The sequence below is a fragment of the Rhamphochromis sp. 'chilingali' genome (genome assembly GCF_963969265.1).
Source record: "Rhamphochromis sp. 'chilingali' genome assembly, chromosome: 2".
In the NCBI taxonomy this organism is placed as follows: domain Eukaryota; kingdom Metazoa; phylum Chordata; class Actinopteri; order Cichliformes; family Cichlidae; genus Rhamphochromis; species Rhamphochromis sp. 'chilingali'.
In genome coordinates this window covers 43,060,029-43,082,590 of record NC_137930.1, presented here as the reverse complement: position 1 = coordinate 43,082,590, position 22,562 = coordinate 43,060,029, and the positions used below count along the sequence as shown (strand labels likewise).

The window sequence follows — 22,562 nt, the reverse complement described above, 5'->3', positions numbered from 1 at the left end:
ACATCGTTTTCATTCAGTAATCTTTCAACAGAGGTCCTCTAATTCTGTTCAAGTATGTTTAAGTTGTATTTTGCTACTTTTTGCCTGAGCACCACTGTGTCATTGTTATAATTTAACTGTCCTCTTATTTAAAGTGAAGCATGTTTTGTTAGGACTTCAGTTTTTTCTTAACAGTTTTTTTTCTAACAGCACAGTAGGCCAGTTGAAAAATTCCTTAGGCCTGTTGTACTATTTTCAAATGAAATCTTTCACACACTTTCAGCTGTGTCATAAATGGTAACAAAGTCCAACAAGAACCTGTTGCTCAAAGTAACATATTTATCTTGTACCCTTGAGAAAGCATGACACTATTCATTATCACTTACAGTTGAACAGAGTAATGTCAAATTAACCATTAACCATAAGAACATTCATCCAAGTCATGTATATGTTTCCTACAGATCCACATCTAGGATGTATTTGTATGTGCATGAGTCTATGCCTTTCAAGAAAATCTCTCATCCTGAACTCAGTTTCTCCGGTTTTGGGCTTCAACTGTCCTTGTTTAGCTCTTTACCCTTGGTAACCATGAACCCCTTCACCACCTGCCGCAGGTTCTTCTTAGTGTGGTGCTTAGCGGATTTCCAGAGGAAAACAGTTGGAGCTGACATACACAGAACCACAGGATGAGATCCTTTCTGGGAGGCCACTGAAAGACATAGAGGACTGCCACAATAGCAACATTAGCTACAGATTATGTAAGATAATATACCTGGCTGGCCACCCAGGCATAATAAGTACACTCCAAGTGTAGGAAACACTGAGATAGCTTTGCCTGTTAGGAACATAACTATTAATATGGTGATTGACAATAGAATATAGCAATATTTATACAGAGTATCAAGCATTCCATAGTTAGCATTTTGCAGCACAGCAGTGATTGTGTATTAATTCAGTTCAATTTTATTTATATAGCACTAGATCACACCTTGATAATGATGAATTACAGTAGTAGTAGTAGTTGGGGGCAGGGATAGCTCAGTAGGTAAAGTGGTCGCCCCATGATCGGAAGGTCGGCGGTTCGAATCCACTTAACGGCTACCCTGAGGTACCCCTGAGCAAGGTACCGTCCCTACACACTGCTCCCCGGGCACCTGCTTAGTGGGCTGCCCACTGCTTCACAGAGTGAATGGGTCAAATGCAGAGAAAAACAAGTAATTTCCCCATGGGGATCAATAAAGTATCCATTATTATTATTAGTCCAGCCTAAAACTAGTTTTTCCGCATCGCCCTGAGAGAGGAGATTTCTAATGTTAGAGATATTGCACAAATTGAAGAAAGCAGTCCTACATATTGGTTTAATATGTGCAATGAAGAACAAATCCTGGTCAAAAGCTACTTTCAGTCTTTTCCTCACAGTGTTACTGGAGGCCAAGGTAATGCTGGCCTCCAGTAAGCATGTGGTTAGACACCATGTTTCTAAGATTTTTAGGGACAAGTACATTAACCTCAGTTTTATCTGAATTTAGAAGCAGGAAATTAGAGTCTATCTAGGTCTTTATGTCTTTAAGACATTATTTCAATAATTGGTGGATGTTATCAGGCTTCTTGGTTGGGTATCATCTGCATAGCAGTGAAAATGTATGCATTGCCTTCTAATGATACTACCTATGTGAAACATGTATAATGTAAACAGAATTGGCCCTAGTGCAGAACTCTGTGAACTGCATAATTAACCTTAGTATCTGAAGAGGATTCTCCATTTACATGAACAAATTGGAGTCTTATACATACGTATAATTCCGATCACTGTGGTGCATTACCTTTAGTCCACTGTAGGTGCAATACCATGCAAGTGTGTGTATGCTGACAGGTATCCTTATGAAACTGTAAGAAGAGATGAATGGCACTCATATCTGATGTTTAAAATGTTTTAGTACGGACCTCTGCCTGCGCTGAAGCAATTCAGTTCAAATCAAATCAGTTTTATTTATAAGGTGCCAAAACACAACAGCATTCGCCTCAAGGTGCCTTATATTGCAACGTGAAGACCCTACAATAATACAAACCAAAAACAGCTAAATCCCAGCAGCAACAATACAGCTACATTTATAATACTGTTGTTCTCATTCACATGTTTTTTGTGTTTCTGTTGTCAGACATTATGACAATATTGGATGGAAAATGAAATGCTGCTGTAATTGAACCTCATAAATGCCACATGCTAACAAGTTACTGTGGCACAACATCGAAACTGTTTTATGCTTAAGTTGTGAGGATAAAAAGCGGATGATCACAGTTGAAAACAGCTAGGCTGTGTGTTTTGCCAATATTCACAATTAATATAAAGAAGCTTTCAGGCAACAACTTTGGGACCTCTCTGGTGTGGCATACATCAGGGTTTTGCAAATCCACACTTTAACACCAAACTCATGTTCTGAGATTTACAAGTTAGGATATGCTTGATCTGTTACTACTAAAAAGTTGATGTGATTTCCAGCCTTGCAAAAACTCACTGAATGAGATGCATTAGAATATGAGAAGGGAAGGGAAAATGGTTTAAGGGTAGGAAGGGAAATCTGAGGAGCTAAACGTGAGGAGAAGGGGTATGGTAACAGCACTGAGGAGGAATGAAAGTACTGGGTTTATAATAATAAACTTTATTTATAAAGCACACTTAAAAACCAAGGGTATGCCAAGGTGCTTAACAAGTAAAATAGAGTATAGGAGGAGGATAATAGAAATAATAGAAATTAGAGATGGACCGATCCGATATTACGTATCGGTATCGGTCCGATACTGACCTAAATTACTGGATCGGATATCGGAGAAAAATAAAAAATGTAATCCGAGCCATTAAATATCACGAAAGCACCTCGCAAAACTTGCAACACGCCGTAACTCACCTCAGAACGTTAGCAGTCGGAGCAGTATGCATCACGTGATAGAGCAGCTGTGGCATGCCGGACCTGTTGGTGGTCTGGATAGCATTTGGAGCTTCGCTAGCAACCTGGCATTTCATCTCCGACAAAGTTATCCCCGAGAGAAGTAAAGCAAGTGTGTAAGTCCATCTCTGAATGTTTGTAAAGCATTCCCACGTTAAGCTTAACAAGCGACTGCCTCTCGCTCTCCGGCTGCTACTTCAATCGTGAAACTGCTTAAATGATCAGCTGATCGGCTTTTCTGTCGCGAGTCCGTCTCTCTTGTTTGTTTTTGGCCCACTTTGCACCAGAAAGAGGAAACCAGCGGCTGAACAACAGCAGCACGTTTAAGCTTGATAAGCTGTTGTTAGAATTTATTTAATATTACTTTCTACTCGAGGATCTTTTTCTACGTAGCTGACGCTGGTAACTGTGCAGGGGCGGATCTAGCAAAGTTTAGCCAGGGGGGCCGATAGGGCATGAACAGGGAAAAGGGGGCACAAAGACATACTTTTCTTTCTTATTCTCATTTAAAATGTCGAGCTTTTAATAAATAATTATCTGACACCCAAAGTTTTAATTTGATGTAAAATGAATAGAAGTCAATTACTGTATATAGTGACTATTAAGTCTAATATATACCCTAGTAAGCTATAGTACTTTTTACTTTGGGAAGGTACCATCTGTGCAGTCTGCAATTTTGTTGAAGAAAGATGTTGAATCTATTTAATATTTCTTGAAAAATAATTGATTTCTGTGCATTTTTTTTCACACTGCATCAAATTAAGGTTGATTACGTCGATTAAGCATCATGAGGTGGCGCGTGAGGGGTGGTTCCTTATTTTTTATTTATTTATGTTTGTTGTTGCTGGGAGTTGGAACCCTATTAGTTAGGTTGCTTAATATTTACGCTAAGTACTCTTTAAAATACCAGAATAGGGAGGATGGTGTAGGTTTAAGTTTATTAGATTGATCAGTATTGCTGAACTATGGAATATTTTTTTTGTATACAGGTATAACAGAATAGCTTTAGTGTAGTTGTTGTTTTAAACTTGAGTATGAACTTGCAGACTTGCAAAATGCAGCAAGATATTTTAAAAAACAGTTTTGTTGATTAAAAAACACTATATCGGATTCATATCGGTATCGGCAGATATCCAAATTTATGATATCGGTATCGGTATCGGACATAAAAAAGTGGTATCGTGCCATCTCTAATAGAAATAGGACCAAAGCAAGTACTAAATATGCAAGCAGATAACTGTCACTAATACATAGGAAAGCAACAGGTACAGAGCAAACAAGAATTTAAATGAGCATAAAAGTGCGTGATATAAAATCATAAAAGAAATATTAACTAGAGGGAAAGGCAAGATTGAATAAGTGGGTTTTTAATCGTGATTTGAACAGTGCAATGGAATCAGATGCGCGGAGGTCGAGAGGAAGGGTGTTCCACAGTACCGGGGCAGCCAGAGCAAACGCACGGTCACCCCGAGACTTCAGTCGAGATCTGGGTTGGGTCAGAAGTAGTTGAGTGGCAGATCTGAGTGTTCTAGCAGGAGTATGTGGTTTGAGAAGTTCACTAAGATAACTTGGCGCTAATTTATTAATAGTTTTGAAAGTAAGAAGTAATATTTTAAATTGAATACGGTACTTTATGGGCAGCCAATGCAGGCTAGCTAGGACAGGGGTAATATGGCAAAATTTCCTGGTACCTGTTAAAAGGCGGGCTGCTGCATTTTGGACTGTTTGCAGTCTAAGAAGAAGAGAAGAGGGAAGACCGTAGTACAAGGAGTTACAATAATCCAACCTGGAGGTCACAAAAGCGTGAATAAGCTTCTCCAGGTCCTCATGCGGAACATAATGCCTAGCCTTAGAGATAAGGCGCAGTTGGTGGAAGCTAGATCTCACTACAGCAGACACTTGCTTATCGAGTTTGAGCGAGCTATCCAGCAGTACACCCAAGTTACTGACATAGTCACAAGAAAAACTAGCAAAGGAACCCAGGGCAGCACAGAGTTGGGCACGAGGGATTTTACTGTTGAACACCACAATCTCAGTCTTCTTATCATTTAAAACGAGGGAATTACTCAGGAACCATTCTTTGACCTCCCGCATGCATTCTTGAAAGTAGTGCAGGGACACAGCAAGGTCGTCAGTAAGTTCAAAATAAATCTGTATGTCATCGGCATAACAGTGGAAGGCGATATTGTATTTTTCAAAGATTGCACCTAGAGGGAGCAAATACAATGAGAAGAGAACAGGGCCTAAAACTGATCCTTGAGGCACACCACAACAGACCGGAGCGGAGGAAGAGGAGAAGGTGCCTAAGTTAACTGATAAGGATCTATCAGCGAGGTATGATTTAAACCAGTCGAGGGCAGTGCCTCTAATACCCACAGTGTGCTCAAGTCTTAGTAATAAAATGTTATGGTCTACCATATCAAAGGCCGAAGAGAGGTCCAGTAAAACTAGGACCATAGAGCGTCCAGTATCAGTGGTTACAAGAATATCATTAAGAACTCTAAACAACGCTGTTTCAGTGCTATGCAATGGCTTAAAGGCAGATTGAAATTTCTCAGCAATATTGTTTGTGTCCAAGTACGCCTGGAGCTGGGAGAGAACTAGTCTCTCCAGGATCTTGGACAAGAATGAAAGCTTAGAGATCGGTCTATAGTTTGAAAGGTCATAACAGTCAGAATTTCTTTTTTTAAGAATCGGGTGGACTACAGCATGCTTTATGACTTTTCGTGTTTGCATTAGCCTGGTTGGAGACTCTATGCTGTTTGGATTTTGTAAAAGCCTGATGTAACAAATGGAGAGAAAAGAACAGCGGGAGAAGTAGGTAGGACGAAAGAATGAGAGAGAAAATAGGAAAGAACTCGCACAGGTGGAGACAGAGGAAGTCTGTGGCAGTCTACCTTGATTTCTCTGGGGTCCACTCTCTAACACACATGCACACACTAACCATGTTCCCCACTCTTATCATGCACATTTTTCTCGTCCCGATTGGGGAGGTGTGAAGAAAATCTCTTCCTTCCTTTTAGCCCTTCACCAAACACACAGACGCCTTTGTTGAGATGGGTTCTGATAAGAAGTAAAGTGAGGGGGGCCTGCTGGCTTTCTCCAGGCAGAACAAAACAGGAGAGCTGAGAAGTTGTGTGTGTTCATTTGTGCATGAGCGTGTATGCATGGAAAAGAGTTCAGCAGTGCATTGCCTACTCCTTCAAAACTTCTTTTGGAGCCCTTCTTTGTTTTCAAGCCCCCACCCCCAACACACACACACACACACACACACACACACACACACACACACACACACACACACACACACACACACACACACACACACACAGGCATACCCTGTCTTTCTCAGGACTTCTATGACTTGACTGACACTGGATTCATAATGTACTGATTCAGACTTAACACACACTGCTGGCTGTAGGATCACAGAGAGACTTGGTCCTTACTTGGAATCTGCCACAGGGCGTTGGCATCTTATAATATAAATAAACAGTTTTCCAGTGATGGAATCATCAGGAGATTTTTGATGCCCTGCACCTTTAGTTTGATCCTACTACGTAAAGTCATGGTGTAGGATCTTTCAGAACTTTTTATTAGGGGTGACAGTATAAAAGATGTATGTAGCTTTTGGGCCTGAAAGGTAAAGCTAGTGCAGAAGTACCTTAAACCTGCCTGTTGTATAGAAAAAGTTAAATAGAGGTCTTTGGGAAAATAGATCTTTAGAGACTTTCCTGATGAGTTTACGGGCTGATTTGCTGTTTCGGAGGAGGATTATCTGGGGTAAAAATTTAGTCAAGATATAGCGTGGTCATTACATTAAGTGTTCTTCTTTGGGTTTTGGCTGCTCGCTTTAGGGATCAATACGGTGGATTCATTAGATCCTATTCATAGCATCCTCCTCTGTTACACCAACCCTCTGCATAACATCCTTTACGACATCCACAAATCTTTTTTTTTGGTCCTCTTCTTTCCCTCCAGCCTGGCAGCTCTGTATTAAAATTCTTTTCCACACATGTCCAAACCATCTCAGCCTTGCTTCTGGAATTTTGCCTGAATCCACTCAACCTGAACTGTCCCTATGACATCCTCATTTCTTAACATTAGAGGTGGCAAAAGTACCTTCATTCTGTACTTAAGTAGAAGTACAAATACTAGTTTTAAAAAAATTACTTTAGTAAAAGTTGAAGTAATGTTCGTTACTCAAGTAAAAGTAAAAAAGTACAGGCTGTGAAATGGACTCAAAGTAAGAAAGTAGTATTGTAGGCAGCTTGAGTCAGAAGAAAAAGAAAAACATATTTTCTGTTGCCTACATTATAGAGGGTGACTTTGCCTCTAAACAGGAAAATGAGCACAGTCACGGGTTACAGTGGGATTCAACCCTAAAATCAATTGTAGTGGCTCAGCGCAAAGAAAAGAATCACTACTCACAATAATAAAAACTGAGAGCTTCAGTAGATTTTGTTAGTGTACAAGCTGTGATCAGCTGACCTGCTGCCCTTTGTGGATTTATAAACTTGAACCAGATGTCAGCAGATGTTTCATGAGTTGTCCTGGCCAATTTCCATTCTATGTACTAACAGTACACTGTTTATGCTGTCTTCATATTAGACAGTATACAGCTGGTATGAAGCATCATCAGCTAAAGTTCATATTAGCCAATGCTACATTTCATGTAATCAAACTTTAACCACGACCGCACAGCCACTGTGCACCAGTCCAACACACTGTTGTTTACTTTAAACCCATCACAGTACAGCAAACTAACCTGTTCATTCTGCACTAACCTGCAGAGTATATTCATGCAATCTTTAAATAATACAGTTAGTCTGCCTTACTGTTTTGCAACATGTTTCACAATATGAAAAAACACAATTTCATATATACAGATGCAATATCTGATTTACCGATCACAACCACATTGACTTCCTCTTACAATCATGAGCTCTTCACAATAAAACAGAATACTTCAAAAAGTGAACCATATGTAATGCAAATGCTCTTTTAAACTTATTAAACACATTATACTAATATTAAAAAAATATCCCCAAATTTTTCAGAATGTAAAAACGCCTGAAAGGAAGCAACTCGAACTGACCTCTGGCACATCTGGGCCAAAACTTGGCATTAGTATCCCTCTCGCTCAGTGATTCTGCGGGTTAGGTTCACCTCCCATTTATGAAGCACATTGAGGAAAATAAACAGCTGAATCAGGAGTTCATTCCAGAAATGTACCAGGATGTCAGGAATTACATGTGGGGCGATCGTGGCTCAAGAGTTGGGCGTTCGCCTTGTAATCGGAAGGTTGCCGGTTCGAGCCCCGGCTTGGACAGTCTCGGTCGTTGAGTCCTTGGGCAAGACACTTCACCTGTTGCCTACTGGTGGTGGTCAGAGGGCCCGGTGGCGCCAGTGTCCGGCAGCCTCGCCTCTGTCAGTGCGCCCCAGGGTGGCTGTGGCTGCAATGTGGCTTGCCATCACTGATAGGTGGATGACTGGATATGTAACGTGCTTTGGGGTCCTTAGGGACTAGTAAAGTGCTATATAAATACAGGCCATTTACCATTTTACACTAGTGGACCCTGGTGGCAGATCACTCAGACAGACACAGCTGCAGTGAAGGCAGGTTTATTTACAGTGAGGATGAAATGATAAACAGAACACTGGAATGAGAACGAGAAACTCGAACTGTTTGCCACATGTTTACTGCAGTCTTGGGCGAGGTATGTAAGGATGGAGACTGAAACGGGGACGGCTTGGACCAGTGGCAGTGCAGGTGAGCAGGGAGGCTGAGGTCTGGAAGAGAGGAACTGAGGTAGTACGGAAAGGTAGGCAGAGATCACAGGCTGAGAATAGCTGGGCAGTGAGCGTCACGATCCGTGAATGTCCTGCTAATCAAAGTTCTACATAATAGACAGTTGACGTGTTACCACTTAAGACTGAGACAATAATCCAACACCTGAGAGCTGTCCAGCTGCTCCTCAAATAGCCTGCTAGATGACGCATCGGAGAAACCCCCGATTTGTTTATAAAAAAAAGAGACTAACATAGTTAACAGTGATAGACAGACAAATCTCACAACTCACTATCAATATTGCTGTTTTTTTCTTTTGCTGTCAGTCGGTTTTTGGTTGTTGTTTTTTTTCTTGTTTCGCAAGTACTTTCAGCTAGCAAGAACTCTCCTTAGAAAATCCAGTTTTTACTTTTTACTATTTCTTCTGACTTTTGAGAATCAAGATTGTGAATGCCACTCAAGTTCTTCCAAATTAAACTCACTTATCCATGTCTTTGTGGACCTTGTTTTGTGTACTGGTGCACAGTCATGTTGGAACAGGAATGGGCCATCCCCAAACTGTTCCCACAAAGTTGGGCGCATGAAATTGTCCAAAATGTCTCGGTATGCTGAAGCATTAGGATTTCCTTTTACTGGAACTAAGGGGCTGAGCCCAAATCCTGAAAACCAACCTCATACCATTAACACCAAGCTTTACAATTGATACTATGCAGTCAGACAAGAAGACAAGTATCATTCTCCTGGCGACTGCCAAACCAAGACTTGTCCATGTGAATGCCAAATGGAGAAATGACATAAAACATAAGTTTTACTTGATATTTATTCATAGATCCACTGACCTTTGTTTCCAGTAAACACAATTCAGGATCTAATGGAATATTAATCCCCATAATATTGGTGGTACTATAAAGAGTGCAGGAAAGAGTGTACCCTTGTACAAAGCCAGATTCAGTGGTGGAAGGAACCACCTTCTACATCACATCTAAAACACATTTCTGAGATTCCAGGTTTGGATCTGGATCTACAGTTGGTGAAGGAAGTTGTAATGTGACAATTCAGCTATTCCAGCATAAATCTGATCACAGATGGTCATCAGTTCTTATGCTTAAATCTTTGTTTAAATCTGACATTGCATGAACCTGTTTAGGTTCATGCAAACAGAGCTTTGGACTCTATAATAGAGAATATGCTTTGGGAATACATTTTTGTTCTGTCTCCAGTTGAACAAGTTTACTTGCTGGTTTCATGCATCCAGAATTTCCAGTCTAAGCATTTTGTGAATGTCATACCAGATTTGAATTAAGTGCAACAGATGTTATGATGATGTTATCAGATTTTCTAGGTATTTGTCAAGTACGGTCCTGTGGCAGTCAGGATGAGGACCCAAATGCAGGACTCAAAACTTAAAATAATTAACTAAGGGAGGCAGCTTTAATTAAGGGACCATGACACTATTAACCTAGATATTCATTTATAAACAAATTCACTGCCAACTTTCTCTTTCAAAGAATCCTGATCCATCTGAGTCCACACACGGATCTATCAGCCTAAAAGAAAGATGAGATAAATTTCAACTGAGCAATTAAATAAACTTTTTTAAAGTTGGGTAGTTGAAGCCTCCCCATATTTATGATCCCAAGTTAACTTTTCAAGGGAGACTCTTAATGATTTACCCTTTCATAGAAACTGTCTGACATAATTATTGATTCTTTTGAAAAAAAAGAAAAAAACCTGACTAAAAAGAATTTTACAGTCTTGGTAAAATTTAAATTTTGACACAATTAACCCTTCCAATCAAGTTAATTTGCATTCTGAAATACCAGTGGAGGCATTAACCAATGTCTGTAGCCTAACGAGGAACTTACCAGGGTAAGTGTTTTTGTTTCTGTGATCTATTTCAAAGCCTTTTATATCAGGATCCCATCTGATTGACCTTATCAAAGGCTCAACAGCTAAAACAAATAGTGCCGGAGACAGAGGACAACCCTGTCGACTTGACCTGTTCAGCTGAAATCTGTGCATTAGTGGAAGCCTTCGCCCGGGCCTGAACAAATATGGCCACTCCAGTCTGTCAGAGGCTTTTTGGCATCATGAGTTACTGCTGTACTGGGCTGTACTGGGATTTTGAAAGATGGACACTGTTAAAAAGGTTACATAAATTGTTAGATAGTGAGCGATTATAAATAACTACATTTTGATCCTGGTATATCAGGCGTGGCAAATACTTACCAAGCCTGTTAGCCAGTGCCTTAGAAGTGAATTTATAGTCTGTGTTCATAAAGAAATAGGCGATATGATGTGCATTTTGTTGTGTCAGCAGCCAGTATGTTGAAATTCCTTTACAGGTTTAGACATTGCTTTGTTCAATTCTTCTATTGTTTGCATTTGCATTATATATTTTTAATACTTTTTGTTAATGATATTATTTGACCTTTCAAATATGCTTTTAATGTGTCTCATAGTATAAAGCTGTTGGGAGCGGAAATGCGATTCATTTCACAGATTATTTTAATCTGATTTCTAATTAATTACAAAAAAACAGGTTTTTGGAGAATTGTGGGATTTTAAGGCTGTCTGTATAAAACAGCTGTTTTTCCTGGAATCACGAGCTGAGTGGTCAGACAGGATCCTGGGCAGCTGTGGATTATCCAGTGTTCTGTGGAATAGTTGTGTTGACACAAACAAAAAAACGATCTATTCTAATATGGGAATTACGCAAACAAGAGCAGAAAGCCACAGTTATTTGGAATAGTTTTAAACTGGATACAGTTGTAGTTGATTTGTCCAAAATATGAAGTAGAAAAAAAGTTATATCATTCCGTACCAGTATGTTTTTCTGACCTTCTGCTATTATCAGAAGAATATCTTGAAAAAGGAACTATGATCATAACTGGGTTGTATTAATTTAGGGGGGGGGGGGGGGGGGGGGGGGGGGTGTCCATTGTTCTGAATAAATTTCACAATTAACTAATCAACCAGAAGGGTCAATTAAAGTTTCTTTTATTGTCACTGGAATATTTTTATTCATCAGTATAGCCAGTCCTCTGGCTGTAGAATGAAATGAAGATGACATAACATGGCCAACCTACTTTGTTCTATTGCAGTAAGATGGGTTTCTTGCATAAAGGCAACATTAATTTACATTTTTCTTAGCTGGTTTAAAACTTTCTTTCTTTTAACTGGTCCATTCAGCCCGTTTACATTAATACTAACAAAGTTTATATTCTTATTCATCAATAACAAAAATGAAACTCCTCAGAGTATAATAAGCTCTCTGAGAGTCCCCCATAAATGTAAAAAAAACATCTCCTTTAGCAAAAAAGCAACAGTAGGAAAAAACAGCACTCACTCATAGGATTATAAGAATGGCACTCTCATTCTTACGGCTCAGCCCTGTGTGTTTTGAGGAAAGAATAAACACTGTTATAAAAATTACTTCAGTTGTTATTTCAGCATGTATAGATAATTTTCCAGCACATTTCTTTCACTGAGGTTACCAAACTGGAAGTTGGTCTTTAAGTTATTGTTTTGGTTTTCTTTGTGCAAAATAAATATGTGATAGAGAAAACACAGTTCAATGAAACTGTAGGAGTAACCTGTGTTAAACTTTGTGTTGCTTAACATTCATTTCATTCATTTCCAGGTTTTATTCCAACTAAAAAACTGCCAGTGTGTTGAAAGTCACTTAAATGTATCAGCTCTCTGATTCCCAGAGTTATCCCTGTCCTCGTCCATCTGGGGGGCCTCGCTCTGCTTAGGTGTTTTCATACATGAAATCCTACCTCTGTTAGGAGAATCGCTTCTGGACATTATCCACAGTTGTCATTTCTGACATGTAGCAAACAGCACCGCTTCAGACTTGTTTTCAGTACTGGAAGCACACTGTTTATGTCAAGGGTGTAGCCTGAGTGTGGATGAGCATGGACACGTGATGCCCACTCACTTGATGTGAATTGCTGTAATTTCCTGTCATTTTGTTTAATGTATCTGTTTCATTACTGTTACAGTAAAGCTACCTATTTCCTCTCTAGTAACATAACAACGTTGTGTTTGAACTGAATATTTTAAAGAATTATTGGTTTGATTAATCAGCAGTGTGTTTCAGCATGAATGATAGGACAGGTCGCCAGCCTGTCACAGAGACAGACAACCATTTACACTCACATTCACACTTATGGGGAATTTAGAATCATCAGTTAACCTAACCTTACTAACTGCATGTCTTTGGGCTGTGGGAGGAAGAACCCCCGCAAACATGGGGAGAAACATGCAAACTCCACACAGAAAGGCCCTGAACTCGAACCCGAATCTAACGCAGACCTTCTTGCTGTGAGGCAACAGTGCTATCCACCGCACCACCGTGCTTGCTTTTACCTATGTAATTTGATTTCAATAACACCAGTAGAGACTACGTTCAGCGCTCACTTTGGGGCGCCACAACAGGTAGAGCAATATGTTTGACTTGGCAGATTTTTACATCAGATACCCTTCCTGGTGCAATCCCTGCTCGTCCTGGAACTGAGAGCTTTAGCTTGCTAAGTGAACGTTTAAACCATTGCCTTATGGAGACACTATGTTTAATAAAAGCAGTACCATGTGTCTTTTAGGGCTTGGGTATTGTTTCTGGGCAGCGTTCGTACTAACAGAGGCAGACTGGCTTCGTTCTGTGGGATTATAGGAGGCACGGTTGTGCCAAACCACAGCGTAGTAGCTCTGCCACCCTGCCTGGCCAAAACCACAGGATTCCCCAGAGGCTCTGTGGCAGCTGCTGTGATCACTACTGGCTTCAACAGTGGGAGGACAACATCTCTTGAGTTACTGAACCGCGCTAACAAAGACATGGGTTTATGGAATCTGGACCCTGACATTTGCATACTTACCGCATGGTTGGGACAGAGTGGGAATGCTTTCTTGTACAAACATTTTTCTTATATTGCCCTGGTTTGTTTTATGTTCTATTGTGAACTTGACTGTGTGTGGGTCTAGAATCAGCACTGTGCTCAGTGTCAGTATTTATCTGAGAATAGGTTTGTTTTTTATGTATATTTAATTCTGAGCTCAGAAAAGGATTGTAGTTCACTGGGCATGTGAAAGACACCACTGTGTGTGTGCCGTGCAGAGAGGAGGAGAGAACAGTCAGCCAGTTTACACATATAAAAGCAGACTGATTAGAGAGTCAGTAGAACTGTAGGTACAGAGAAAAGGCTTCCGCTGGTGTAACACGTGCTGGAACTGCAAAATAACCCCCAGGTGTGCGTCTCTGCATTAGAGAAGGTGGAGAGTGGTACCGTAATAATTGCATAATGCATTAATTTCCCCCTCTGCTGATCTTATAGGAGACACGAAAGGTTAGAGTATGGAGACTCCAAAATGCATTTTTCCCCCAGTGCAGTAACTCCCTGAAATGAGTGTTTGTCAGTCTTTTGGATATGTTTCCCACATATTTCCAGTCTGTACTTGGTAAAAAGACAAAAATGAGAATATTCAGAAGAAATAAAGCAGCATTTTGTTTGAAAAAGTTTATTCATTTTTTGAGAGAATTGCCGTGATATCAATTGAAAGCTTTAGTCAGATTGCTAGAGGCAGATCCAATAGCTGTTTTGTTTTTTTAGCAAACCAGTGAAATTTAATAACTGTTCGAATATAAGCATCTTTGCGTCTCTGTATGAAATAACATTGTGAGAAATCTGAGTGATGTATGAAATGTTACATAAAGGATCTTTTCCATTCCAGGGTCACCGCTCCTTCTTTTTGCCAATCGACGTGACGTGCGATTGGTAGATGCAGATGGTGTCCGAGGGGAGTCCGCCATCATCGTGAGTGACCTGGAAGATGCAGCAGCTGTGGACTTCTTGTATTCTGAACGCCTGATATTTTGGACGGATGTCAGTGAAGAAGCCATCAAACAGACTCACTGGAATCAGTCTTCTAACTGTAAGACTAGACACTGTTTACTTTTAATTTTTCTACTTGGTGAGGACTTTCTCGTAAAAAGCTAAAATAACTATTGCTGCATGTGTTAATGATTTATTGAAATATACACCCTTTTTCATGTAACAGTTTCAACTGAGTTTGTTGGGGTTTTTTTTACCTACAGCCCTTAAAGAGGCACTGGGAACAGGCCAGACTGTGGTAGTATCAGGGTTAGACAGTCCTGATGGGCTGGCCTGTGACTGGTTGGGTAAAAAGCTCTACTGGACGGACTCAGAGACCAATCGCATTGAAGTGGCCAACCTAGATGGAACCTCAAGAAAGGTGTTGTTCTGGATGGACTTGGACCAGCCCAGGGCTATCGCTCTCAACCCTGGCCAGCGGTAACAAAATACACACAGAAATGTGCAAAGATGTGTCTGACACCATTCATTTTTTGTTATTGAATGGATCAGATATTGGGTGGGGTGTAGGCTATGTAAAATATCCTCACAATCAAACCACAGACCAGATTCTACATCAAATTAATAATTGGGTGTAAAACTGATATGGATATCAAAAATCTTTTTTTTTTACATTTTATAACCTAGTTTCTAGTTTCTTGGCTCTACTGATTCTGCTGATTTGATCTCTTATAGCTCATGTTGTCCTCAATGAAACTGGAAAGCTCACTAATTATTATAAATGCCAGTAGAAACACTTCAAAATGTAACTACTGTTGTTGTTACAGGAAAAAAAAAAAGCTGTACTATTTTTTATGATTATATTGACCTTACAATCAGTGATGATGGAAAATGAGTCTGGCTGGCTGAATGAGTGACAGGGCAAGCTGAACACAGAGATAAACATGTTTAGGGCACTAAGAAATAGCAATTCATCTAAAAAAACAAACCCTAAAAACACTGATACAGTGACAGTGACACAGTTTTTATAATTTTATATCTATATGCTACCACAAATATTCCGAGAAGATGAGGATCATTCTTTAACACACTGGGTTACTGAACAATTGAGCTAAGGGCAACTGAAAATGTTGCTGGAAATGCTGCACATACCCAGATTAAAAAAAAAAAAAAAAAAGACAGGTAGGCAAAGCTTTCTTATCCAAAGAGTAAAGAGTAAAATTGTCAGAAGCCAGTGGGGTCCCAAATGTACACAGAAGGTGTTCTTCGCCTTTGTTCTTTGGCTGTAATGTAAGAAGTCACAGGGTTTCCAACCCAGACAGGTTGTGTCCCATTTAGGAGCTTTATGGTTTGCACTTTACTTTCACTGTTTTAATAGGGTTAAGAACCAAAACCCTTGTACATTAGACATTGAGTTTCAATGGAAATACCTGTATAAATAAAGGTTAAAAAAAACCCCTGCTAAACGGCGCCTTGTACATACAATTAGGTCCTTAAGTGTATGGATAGTGACACTGCTGTTTTGTTTGTTTGTTTTTTGCTTTTGCCTTTAATTCAAGGGGTTAAGAACATTTTTTATGAACTACAGCCATTTTTATACAAAGTTCCCTTTTCAGAGGCTTGTTTTTAATTTTTTTTAATTTTTTATTATGACTAAAAAAATGAAAAGCTGCCGTGGTCAGTTTTGTTTGCACCTGAGAACATCAGACGACACATATTATGTTGCAGGTAAATTCAGCCTGACTAGAACAGTGGTGTTTCTGTGTTGGAGTTTCAGGCCAATGTTTTTCATTATAAAGAAAATAATCATTGGTGGTGTGAGAAAAGATGAAACTCAAGCAGGTCGATTAAATTCTTAAGAAGCATCTGCATTCACATTACAGTGCCAGTGAAATGTTACTACAGGTGGGGTCATTGAATCTGTAGTATATATACAGTATATATATGGAATCATATTTAAAAAAACATAAAAGACAACATTGAGATGCAAAGACAATATTGTATATATACACATTATTCCCAGATTTCTCATTTCAATTCTTTAGCTACAGTTGCAGGAGTTTAAGAATAGTTTTTGCACAAATGGACTGGCTTTTATAATGCTTTCCTAGTCATACTGACCACTCAGACTTCTTCAGACTGCAAACCACATTTAACCATCGATTCATACGTGCCTTTTAGTTATTATTACACTTTATCTACCTCGCACCCAAGGCCATTTTAGAATAACCACATGACCTAAGATGTATTCCTTTGGAGGGAACCCCACATTGTCTCAGGCAGAACATGCAAACTGCAGATTCAAACCCAGGACCTTGTTGCTGTCAAGCAGCAGTACCAGCCGCTGCGCCACCATACCACCACTGTGAGTAGCATATAGATATCAAGTCAGTATAATAAGAACAATTACTAAAACAGATGAAAAGTACAAATTTAACTTTAGTTACTTAACTTTAATTATCCAGTATTACTATCCAGTATTAGTATTAGTATCTGTGAAAGGGAAACTATACAAAACTTGCACCTTTCCTGAAATTTTTCTTTATGTAACTTAAAATGTAAAACTTTGTTCCATCAGTGGTGGTTTAGATTAAGCAAAATAACTCCAAACCCTGACACTAAAAACATATTTCAAAGATGGGATAAGGTCCTGATGGAGCTCAGGATTTTCCTGTTACCAACAGAAAGTTTATCATTTAAACCAAAAAGTTATATTTGATATCATCCACCAACAAAAACACTTTTCCACAGCCTTCTGGATGACCTGTGTACTACAGGAGACTGGGGAATAGATGCTAATAACCTCTAGCACAGTACTCATTAACTCGTATTACACAGATAAAACATCACATGTTGAGAAGTTGTATAAACGTAAAAACAAAAAACAAACTAATTAACTAATTAACTAAATAAATAAATTTAAAACCCCCCAAAAAAGAACAAAACCATTTTGGTTTTAATGTTATGTGTATGAGTGATATATTTCTTTGCTCTTCCCCTCAGCTACATGTACTGGACAGACTGGGGGGAGGAACCCAGGATCGAGCGTGCTGGCATGGATGGCAGCAACAGGTACGGTAACTACATAAGACTGCACTCAGATCTTCTGTGTTTACAGTAGTATACTAGTTGTAGTTTTACTTTTGTAGTGTGGACTTTTTGTTTAGATGTGTTACAAAAAAGTCACATTAAAATGTTTTTTTTAAATCTCAATTCTAAGCATCTCTGTCTTGTATCAGGAGAGTAATAGTGAATGAGGACATTTACTGGCCCAACGGTCTCACCATAGACCTGGTGGAACAGAAGTTGTACTGGGCTGATGCCAAACTCAGCTTCATTCATAGAGCCAATCTGGATGGATCAGCACGGTATGCAGCTTTATGTACATCTGCGTGTGTGTGTGTGTGCGTGCGTGTAAAAGACTGTCTTAGAATGAATTCAAACCAAGAGTGTAATGATGTATGCTTTTCCTCCTTCCTTTTCATTCAGTTCAGTATATGGGGATCCATATACTGTAATCCAAAACCAAAAACATTACCGCATACCCTGACTGTTGTTCTGGTCCACTGGTAAAAACTACACTGCAAAGACAATAAGCCAGTATAACCAAATCCCCTTTTGTTGCCTCTTACTGAGTACAACTTTAGAGTGGAATAGAAGCTAGCCCCTCTGCAGGAGACTGGTTTCAAACCAAGCTTGTGCTGTGAGAGGAGCCCAGTTATATCAAGCCAATATCTCTCAACCCCATGCCCTAACCCTGCAGGAATTCAGAGAAAATAGCACTTTGTTGGCAGTAGGAAGGAAAAACTCCCTTTTCACAGGTCGCAGCAGACGGCTGCTCCTCCCTGGGCCTCGTTCTGCAACTTGTTGGGCGAGGAGAGGCAGACAGGACAGATGCACTACACGCATTAGGGGTTAAATTACAATGTACATGGTAGAAGATAGAAGGACGTTTGAAATACTATAAGTACGCTAATGGTATGTAATATATTGTCATAAACTGAATTTTTAATGTTTCTTTCCAGCTGTCTTATCTACATAAAATGCATAAAGAGGTGCAGGAAACAAAGAAAGTACTGCAACTTTTAATGACAGCAGTGTGCTGCAGCATGATGACTCTCACTTAGAGCAGACATGAAAGCTAATTCAAATAAATTAGATGAACATCACCAATATTTTTTTTTCAGTGTATCTTGCCAAAATTAGAAGATCAATGTTTGAGGATGTCTTAAACATATACATTCCCTGTCTGTCTTATCACTGGTATTTATTGATTCTTTGTACCAAGGTATCAGTATTGAATTGGAAATAGAAAACCCTAGCTCAGTGTAGCACTGATTTGAAGCACTATTGACATTTTATGTGAGAACAATATTTGTCACCGTACAAGAGAGATGAGATTTACTGATGTCTTACTTCATATAGTTCTTTCAGTTGTCAACAGTCACCTATTATGACAGTATCTCTTTAATTAAGGCAGAAATAAAACATGATTTTCAAAATTCTTAATCAGGATCAAGAATAAAAACATCAACGATCAGCAAATAACGCTTTGAGTTTTCACTGGGAACAGAAAAATGGAGGTGGGAAGTGAAAAATAGCTGCACAGACCGAATAAAAAAATAGATGGAATAGTCCAAGACAAACAGAGCTGTGGTGTGCATTCCCCAGTCAAAACACACACACACACACACACACACACACACACACACACACACTGCATTTTGCTCACAGCTCAGGATTTTCTTTTGTTTCTTTTTCCTTCTATTGGCCTTTTTTCTCCACATATGCTCTTTAACTCTTTTTCTCTTTTTGTTTCCATCCAAAAAACGAATGTACCAAATAGTGCAGAGTAAAGCACATATAACTGATAGTTACTATATTATATTACTGATAGTTAGTTAGCCCACCAACATTCAGTCCATCTGTAAAAGATTTCCAGTTACTGACCTTTTAAACATAGTTAATGGAATTCGACCAGATGTACCAGAGACTGGGAAAATGAGGACTGGAAAAAACAAGGAGAAGGAACTAGACAAACAGACATACTTTCTTTAAGAGAAACAGAAAAAGTGCTCATCTTAATTTCCTGGTTTGATAAAATCCTGGCCATCCCTGAACATAGATCCTGGATTTTTGTGTGTCACAGGATTTACCAGCACTGCTTTGGATTGATGATGTTTCTGTCTAGAACAAGCCAAGTCACACAGGCCTTTTACTTGTAGTAACTGTAGAACTTGTAGTAATTATCAGTGGATAATGTTTGTCTGCAAATCAATATCTGCTCTCGCCCTCAATTACATACAAAAGCTGGACAAAGCTTTGAAATCTGGAGTTAGTTACATTTTTCCTGTTTCCTAATGCACACACACACAAACACACTCAGGCATGTAACTAAGAATGATGACTGGTTACAGCCAGTTCTTTGTGTTTTCTTTATATTTTTCTTTACATGATTGTGTTTCAGAAATGAAACATTTATTCCTTATCAGTGATTCCTCAAACACTTCTCCAATCTTAGTTTTATGTAGTTTTTTTATATTAACGATGGAGAGAGTGAGTGAGGTTGTACCTGAATGTGGTTTAGATATTTATGTTCTAAAGAGGACAGTTTCATTCCTACGTTGCCTCCATTGAACCAAAATTTCATTTGTACACAAGAGTTTGCAGTTCTAAGAATCCTTTTCTTGTCTGTGGTGTTGAAAATGGTTTGGCTGAGCATTTATATGATTTGAGAAATATAATCCTGTGAGTCACTGGTAAGATCGGTTAAAGTGTTAATGGAAGTGCAGATAAATTTGCAAACATGAATGCTAACACAAATGTTGATTTTTAAGTACATTATAGAGCAAACAAAAAAACCCGATAAATCACGTTGTTTATATTTATTCATTAATTCCCTGTATCAGCATTTCAAAATGCATTTTTAATGACATGAGTAAACATAAATTAATAAGCTTTCATTTCATCCTGCAGGGAAACGGTGGTGGAAGGCACCCTGACCCATCCTTTTGCCCTAACGTTGTCTGAGGAGACATTATACTGGACCGACTGGCAGACTCGTTCCATCCACGCCTGTAGCAAACACAGTGGAGACAAAACCAGAGAGATCCTCAGTGGGATTTACTCTCCCATGGACATACAGGTTCTGGAGCCCTACCGCCAACCAGACAGTACGTGTTTCACTGTTTTACATTTGTGTTTGTAGATTAGGTTTGTAGCTGGATAATTCTGGCCAACTTTGATCTACTTTCTGGTAATTATTTAATGATCTCTCTGCTTATTCTCACCCCAACGTGTATTTTTGTTGCAGTCCAGACACCATGTAGTATCGATAATGGAGGCTGCAGTCACCTCTGCTTACTCTCTCCAGTTGAGCCTTTCTATAGCTGTGCCTGCCCCACTGGCGTGCAGCTTAAACCAGACAGAAAGACATGCAAACCAGGTATGGATCATTTACATTACTATAACCTCAGAATAAACCAAACCTTGTCTTCCCCTGTCCATGTGTCAAAGTGTCCTTGGGTAAAATACTGAACCCCAAGTTACCCCCAATGTGTCCACTAGAGAGAGAGAGCGAAAGAATGGACGTGTAGTTAAAAGTGCTTAGGTACGGATAAAAACATGTGTTTTTAGTGCTCAAATTGAGTAGAAATGGGCTAGTCTACTTACCATTTGTTTTAAAGGAATGGCTCTATTCCTTCAGTTTTAGTTTTTAAGTTTAGTTTCTGTACTGGGTCTGTTTGTCCATTTTCTCTGCTCTTTGGCATTCTTTATTTTTGTTTGGGGTGTTTGCATGTCACAGGGGAACCAGGGGGTAGGGTAGGCTGCATTTTTTAAAATCAAAAATCCATTCCATTGTTGGTCTGCATTTAGCTGTTTAGCACAGATAAATCCAGTAATTTATTGTGAAAAACTCAGTATGCGTGCCGTGCACAAATAAAAAATAACGTTTTTTGGGGTTTTTTGCAATGGTAGTTATCAATAATAGTTGCTTCAGGATAGATATATTATTATATTGTGACTCCAACACTCAAACAGTTTCCTATTGCAGGAACATTGTGCCAATGGGGAAGGATTCCCTTTTAAAAAGAAGAGACCTTTGGCAGAGCCAGGCTCAGAGGGGAAAGAGAAGAGGGAAAAAATTAAAGCATAGAGAGCTAAGGACAAAACACAAACTACTGGAGAGAGTAGACAAAATGTATAAATATATAAATAAAATTAATTCCATTGAACTGAAAAATGATGTATTGTGTTCTGTAACATAACTGTGGACTTTTCTGGTATTTCAGGTACATGAGTAAGTTATTGCCTAAAAAGGGTTTAAATGTTGCTCATGAGAAATTAGCATATGTGGAGGAGTAATGTCATATTAATGAAGTTCTAGATAAAAGTTATAAAAAATAAAGTTAATCAGAATCTGTGACATAGCAAGCTGTCTGTAAGTCTGCGAAATGTAGTAAAAAGCTCAGAGAATGGTAGCAATGCTAGCAAACCGTTTAAATAAAAACTTAATGCCATGATCAGCAACACCATGAAATTTTACTGAGTGGACAACAACAAACGACTTCTTTAATAAATACGTGATTGTTTTGAATATGTTACCACAAATGAAGGGCAATTAATATATAGTGAGTATAAATTATATAATCATTAATTACATCTTCATATCTGTGCTAATCATATTCAGTCTAGAGCAGGGGTCACCAACACGGTGCCCGCGGGCACCAGGTCGCCCGCAAGGACCACATGAGTCGCCCGCGGGCCTGTTCTAAAAACAGCTCACCATAACAACTTACTAGTAAGCTGCATCTATTTTTATTTTTTCTTGCTATTTTTTTTTAATCACAATTGCATTGGTGTTAATTTGTTAGAGATAATATATTAAAAAAAAAGAAAAAGAAAAGAAAAGAAAAAAAGAAGGAAGAAAAAGAGAAAAAAAAGAGATAATATATAAAAAAAAAGTTTATTATTAAATATTAGATCATGATCTAATATTTAGTGCTAGCTGGT

General features: G+C 39.0%; 1 protein-coding gene across 1 annotated transcript in view; it reads left to right on the top strand.

Moving 5' to 3' along the window:
- The window catches only part of lrp5 (low density lipoprotein receptor-related protein 5), a 53,513-nt gene that overhangs the window by 2,059 nt on the left and 28,892 nt on the right, over positions 1 to 22,562 (top strand). Inside the window, exons 2-7 of the mRNA XM_080874365.1 lie at positions 14,449 to 14,649; positions 14,813 to 15,029; positions 17,553 to 17,621; positions 17,789 to 17,917; positions 20,526 to 20,722; positions 20,863 to 20,994. Coding sequence (XP_080730491.1) covers positions 14,449 to 14,649; positions 14,813 to 15,029; positions 17,553 to 17,621; positions 17,789 to 17,917; positions 20,526 to 20,722; positions 20,863 to 20,994 — 945 coding nt within the window. The remainder of the gene's footprint in view (positions 1 to 14,448; positions 14,650 to 14,812; positions 15,030 to 17,552; positions 17,622 to 17,788; positions 17,918 to 20,525; positions 20,723 to 20,862; positions 20,995 to 22,562) is intronic.